General features: G+C 38.3%; 1 protein-coding gene across 7 annotated transcripts in view; it reads left to right on the top strand.

Moving 5' to 3' along the window:
• Positions 1–6,229, top strand: part of SATB1 (SATB homeobox 1) — a 92,425-nt gene that overhangs the window by 17,952 nt on the left and 68,244 nt on the right. For 3 of the 7 annotated variants that reach the window (XM_032181264.1, XM_032181268.1, XM_032181269.1), the window contains exon 2: positions 4,254–4,489. In XM_032181264.1, the coding sequence (XP_032037155.1) occupies positions 4,279–4,489 (211 nt within the window). In that variant the 5' untranslated portion in view covers positions 4,254–4,278. Of the gene's footprint in view, positions 1–607; positions 1,369–1,466; positions 1,531–1,651; positions 2,037–4,253; positions 4,490–6,229 lie in introns of those variants that run through there. The other 4 variants (XM_032181263.1, XM_032181266.1, XM_032181265.1 and 1 more) reach the window with 4 other exon arrangements.

Raw genomic sequence — 6,229 nt, 5'->3', positions numbered from 1 at the left:
AAGCCTACCATTATTATTCTTTTCCAATTATTATTTTTTAATATTTTTTTTTTGCTGGTTTGGTTTTTGTTGTTGTTGGCTTTTTGCAGCCTTTCTATTTTATATTTTTGCCCCCTTGCGAGTAACTCTTCTTGGAGTTACCAGATTTTTTTTTAAATATTTTTTATTATTTTTTCCTTCGCAGAAAGACAGACAGGTTTTGATTTTTTTTTTTTTTATACAGAGGTTTTTGTGATTTTTTTTTTTTTTTTTTTATTACAATTTCTCCCGGTTTTGGACTCGGAGGGGGAGTGAAACCTCGTCACTTTTTGTAGTGGTGGTGGTGTGCCTTGTTGTGTGTGTTTCCTTCCTCCCCTCTGTTCTTTTTCTCTCTCCCCTCCTCTCCTCGCTCCCTCTCCCCCCTCTCTCGCACAACAGCCCCCGGTAAATGAGAGGAGACAGGTCCTCTCTGCCTTTTTTTTTTTTTTTTTTTTTTTTTTCCTCCCCGGACCGCAAAGGCGAGATTAAAAGTGGCATTTTAGTGCCTTTTCCTGCAATTTTCTCGACACTTTTTTTTTTCTCTCTCTCTCTCTTTTTTTTTTTTTTTTTTTTCTTTTTTTAATCTCCAGTAGCGATCTCTGGGGCTGAGGTTTCCGCAGAAAGTTTGGGGGCTGTTACGGTGTGTATTTTGGCGGAGGGGGAGGGGAGCGGGCTCCTTCTGTGTGTGCTGCTCCTCTGGGTGCCTATTGGAGAATAATAGTGTAAGTGACAACCTAGAAGTAGACTTTCTGCTCTTCACACTGGATAGAAAAGCTGCTTTTTTTTTTTTTTTTTCCTGCTTTGATTTTTTTTTTTTAATCACCCCCCTTTCTCACTTGCTCCTGTATGCATTGGTTTTATTTTTGAAAGGATAGCTAGACTTAAGTCACCCTCCACCCCAATTTAAACCTGGTACTTTATTTTTTTTTATTATTATTCTTAATTCCTCGTTTCGAGCGTTACACTTGTCTGATCAATTCGCTCTCCAGCTTCTTCTTCTGTTGCTAAACCTTGAAAACGGGCTCTCTCTAAAGATATTTAATATATTTTATTTTTTTGCCCATTGCTTTTTTTTTTTTTTTTTTTTCTCTCTCTCATGGCTACTCCGTTTCTCGCTCTCTATTTTTGCCCCTCCCCGCCTAGAGGAAAATAGCAACAAGAAAACAAGACAAATAAGCGAATATTAGGGGAAGTAGCCCTCAGGTCTGCTGCCCCCCCCCCTTCTCTCCCCCCCCCCAAAAGGGGGGACCTAGAAAACATCAGTCTTGAACTTCTTCCTCTTCAAGAGCTCGGGCTGCAAAGGAAACCTCCTTTGTTTTTGTTATTTATATGCTGTCAAGTTTTGAAGTGGTGAGTTTCGGGTCGGTTTTGCTAATTTCACTCCGAAAACTGCAGTGTTTCTGTTTCTAGATAAGTACTTTGCTTCTTTGTCTCTTTAAAAGGTCACAGCGAAAGCTTGGCCTGGATTGCCAGAGCCATATGGAACGGATAAGTGCGGAGCCTCTCGCAAATGTGATTATGGGGTTTTATGGGGGAGGGAGGGAAGAGGAGGGGAAACGACTGGGGAGGGGGCTGGTTCAGGAGGAGAGGGAGAAATAAGATAATAGCGGCGGGGCTCCTCCATCGCGACAAAAGGAGACGCGGCACCGGCTTCTCATTGAGAAATCGCGCGGTGGGGCCGTACGCGTTACGCTGGGAAACCGTGCCTCGAAATCGGGCTCTGCTCTGAACGCCTGTGCCGAGAACTTGTAGTTGTGAAAGATGCCGAAACGCGAAACCCGGGGAAACTCTTGGCCTGGAAGCGGAGGAGATAATAGTTCCTCCTCCCTGCAAGCCCTCTCTCCCTGGGCAGGCCACGCTGGTTGTTGCTCATCACTATTCCAGGCTGAGGTTTCAGTGAACTTTAGCCTTGGGCATGGAGTTTAAATGAGTAAATTAGGTGTTTTATGTGCATGTAATTTTGCTTTGTAACATAAAGCTTTTTACAAGATGACTAAGCGGGGAGAGGATGCCGATGGGTGGGTATTCTAAGGCCAAGCGAAAATGACCCATTTGGTGTTTTGGTTGTAGTCAGGGTATTAACTGAGCTGTGATCTATCACTTTTATGCACTGTACATGATGTAGTGCCATTCTGACTCATGATGACTAGATACTTTTTGTAGCAAAGAGCCTTGGTGCATTAGAGTGCTTCCGAAGTTGCCAAAAGTGATGAGGATTTTCTCATTCAAGGCTTCTTTATTATTATTTAACACCCCCTCCCTTTATTTATTTATTTTTAATTCCCTTATTCTTGAGAGAGGGCAGTCTCAGAAAAGCAGCCCTATAGCACGTTAGCATCGTCAGAAACATCGGAAGATGTTAACGGTTTGAGACTGTAATTCTTTCCTTAGACTGCAGTTAACACAGTAAAAGGAAAAAAAAATACTCTCTTCAGAAAGTGGCTAAAATAGGCATGTTTACCATTAATGAGAGACACGACCTAAAACAGATGGGATCAAGATGAACGGGAAACCTTAGCATGTCACCTTGCAGCATAAGGAAAAATGATTTTCTAAACTTTAGCTATTCGCTGGCATTCTTTAGGTTGCTCGTAAACATTCACATTAATACATTACCTCTTTCTTCACCATATCTGGAAAAACAGCGCAGTGTTCACGGGAGAAAAAAATAGTTTACAGAATTGATGTATATACCAATGACATAGAGTAGTATATAAAAAAAAATAAATAAAATCCCAAGATATTTAGACTTTAATAGCTTTGCTATGAATTGTGCAGAAAATGTGTTGAATTACTAGGCAACTGAAAGAAAGTAGCAATTATCAGATTCGCACCAGTCTTTCTAAATATGACTTCCCCAGTATTACTATTTGTGCTCGGTAATGTAAATACTAGTTCATAAATTAATGTCTAGTCACCTGTCCTTAGTGATTATCTTATATGCATAACATAATTGTGAGTGTAGTCACACCTTTTCTCCGTCAGAGAAAGGTAGGGTAAAATCCCTAACAATCATAACAGTATTGATGAATGAAATCATAACCAGAAAGATGTCTCTGTTCTCAGCAACTGATTGCCTTTCTACTTGGTAAAATTGATTCTGACGAGTGACAAAAATCCTTGAAATTTACTCCGTTATGTTCTAGGCTTGGGGGATTTTTAATGATTTCACTGGAATTGTTATTCATGGACTGAGGTTTCAAAAGTTTATAAAAAGGGAAATATAAGCATGCTAACAAATACCTTTTCTTAATTTGCTATTGAAATTACTTCCGTTTTTTGGTTTCACGTAGCTGTGCCAGTGTGTAACTTTGCTTTGCATCACCAAGGGATTCTTTATTTTTAAGGGTTTCAAATGTCTTGTCAAAATTGTGATTTTTTTTTTCAGCATTGTGTTTTGTGAGATGCTGGTTTTCTGCCTTCTCCTTCTATTTTTTTTTAAAGAAAACAAATTACTCTTTAACCGTTAAGGCTTAACACCTTTAAATTTTCATATGCTTATCTTGAACTTTGCAAAAGTTGATAAACTTTCTGTATAAAATCAGTTGGGCGACTCAAAAGCAACCACCTCCCGCCACTGCTTTCTGAAGTTGAATGTTAAATTGTCAAATTCTCTTCTAATTTTTATTCTCAAGGTGTCGGGAGAAATTGTGAATGGCCAGTCTTCTACTTCACTAATAAATCTGTTGCTTCCTCAGCTAAAGTTTTAACAATCCCTCTATTGTTGTGCATCCATTTTTTATCAAGTAGACTGAGAATAGTTTCAGGAGAATCTTTTTCTTTCTCTCTCTGCCTGTCTCTCCCCCTCTCTCTTTCTCTCTTTAACACAATAAAAACACCCAGGTTTAATAACAGCCCCTTCTGTGAGATTTGTAACAATAGCTGTGTTGGAGTACATACCTTGACAAACATCATCATTTATAAGAGTCTTAATACCTCTCAGATTTATAATAACTATGAAGATTATTTTTTTTTAAGGGGTACTCTAGTTGGCTTTTTAAAAAAATAATTCCATCAGATTACGATGCTATCCCTCTGTAAACTGGGGTATGGGGTCATTTTTGGAGAATAAGTTTGTATCTTTTAAAAAAGGCATCTTCTCCTAGTTAAAATAGTTATTTGTTCTTCTTTATGAGCTTATGATACATATATATCTCTGTACATGTGCAGGCTGTGTACGTATACATATGCGCACACGTGTACAACATATATATTTTTTTTTTGAATCATGGCAGGTGATCTTTAGAGGCGGGACTGAGTATGGATCATTTGAACGAGGCAACTCAGGGGAAAGAACATTCAGAAATGTCTAACAATGTAAGCGATCCGAAGGGTCCACCAGCCAAAATTGCGCGCTTGGAACAGAATGGGAGCCCATTAGGAAGAGGAAGACTTGGAAGTACAGGAGCTAAAATGCAAGGAGTGCCTTTAAAACACTCTGGACACCTGATGAAAACTAATATTAGAAAAGGTAACACTTTTGTTAATTCTGCATTTGAGAAATATGAATTATAATATTGGGGGGGGGGGAAGAAGCATACTTTTGCAGACTCTACTTCATTTATATTTCAGGATTAAATCTCCATTCTAAAATACTGTATATTCCCAACTCTGATATAAATCACATTTGGGAAATGTAAGCTTCATGCTTGGGTGGAGCATCTTGCTTTACAGGGTGGAGTCTGATTTTTGTTAAGGTAAAGGCTAGCTGCCCTGATTAAAACAAATTCCTACATTGAAATAGAAGTAATATAATGCATTAATTCTTTGAGGAAGTGTTGGTCTCAGAAACGCAAAAATATGTAAGAGCAAATACCGAACCCCTGAAACAAATTCTCGCCTTTCCTCTTAATGATGGTCCAAGCTTGGAAGGGCAGCACTATTTCCATAACAGTTGCAAGTTGGTTGAAAGGAGAGTGTATAAATCTTTAGGTATCACATTGGAAAAGTCATTTATGATGTCAATCTTCGCAGTTTATTTTCTTAAGTACAATTCATTATTGAACAATGAACAACTTGGGTGTCATATTTTTCAGTGGCTGGTTTGCTGTAATTAGACATTTACACAAGGAAAAGGCACATTTAGAATCACTGATGTTTGTATATAGATGGCTTTTGTTTGCATTAAAAATACTTTCAATGGACAATAATCTATAAATTTTACATACCATAATATAGAAACCTTTTTTACCATGTTCTGCAGGCTTGCTAATTTAAATAAAAAGATGTTGTATGTAATTTGGCATTTGTATTAAAACAGCCTCTACTTTTCTCAGTATAATCAGTATATGTTTGTAATCCAGATTTTTCTTGCATTTGCTAAGCAAAGTGCAAAATCCAACCAAGACTATTAAACGCACAAAGTTAGAAGGCAGAGGAATTTCATTGTGTCTGATGCATAACATTTATTGTACAATCATTTATTTTTTCCTCGGTTTGGCGAAAACAAAGAATATATTGATCCTGAAATGAACAGACACAGCAGTCCGTATTGTTAGATCTTTATCTATTAAAAATGGAAAAACAGCACTTCAGCAAATTCTTTGGCCTCTGCTCATGATTACCCTATTTATTGATTGTTTGCCAAGAATGTATGCATCTTAAGAAAGCCAGGGTAAGAGCATTAAAAATATAATTTATTACGGCTTTTCAAGCAGAGTGCATTAATATTGTACAGTGAAGCAGTGGGGCTATATAAAAAGGACTTTCTGACGCCTGCAAACATATAAGTTCCATAAATTCCTAAATAGGAGATTTCAGCTGTCTCTGGTATTATGTGATATTTGCACAGCAAACTTTAATGCCAGGACAGTTTTAGACAAGGATTCTACAGACTTCACTGCTCCTTATGGCAGACGTGCTGTTTACACAGACTCGTAAACCTTCAGCAAAAGCTCTAACACTGCCTTCAGGTTTAAATCATGCTGTATTTTTAGCAGCGAGCACTGACCAGTGCTCTCCCCTTTAATACTAGAAGGTTATGGAGTTGCTGCACTTGGAGGTCTTGCCAAGCACTAGCAGGAGAGATCAGCCAGCTGAGGTTGTGCTCTCCTGTACAACATTTTTCACATTAACAGAAGGACACTAGTGACAGTTTGCTAAAAGATTTAGTAGCTTGATTTGTAGTCAGATGATACTTGTGTCACAGTACCAGGATCCACCTTTGCTAAGCTACTCTGGACATCAAAATTTGTCCAGGAGCGTCTCCTGT

This window comes from Aythya fuligula, chromosome 2 (genome assembly GCF_009819795.1).
Source record: "Aythya fuligula isolate bAytFul2 chromosome 2, bAytFul2.pri, whole genome shotgun sequence".
In the NCBI taxonomy this organism is placed as follows: Eukaryota; Metazoa; Chordata; class Aves; order Anseriformes; family Anatidae; genus Aythya; species Aythya fuligula.
Note: the sequence above shows the minus strand (reverse complement) of the source record. Positions and strands in the feature narration are given on the sequence as shown.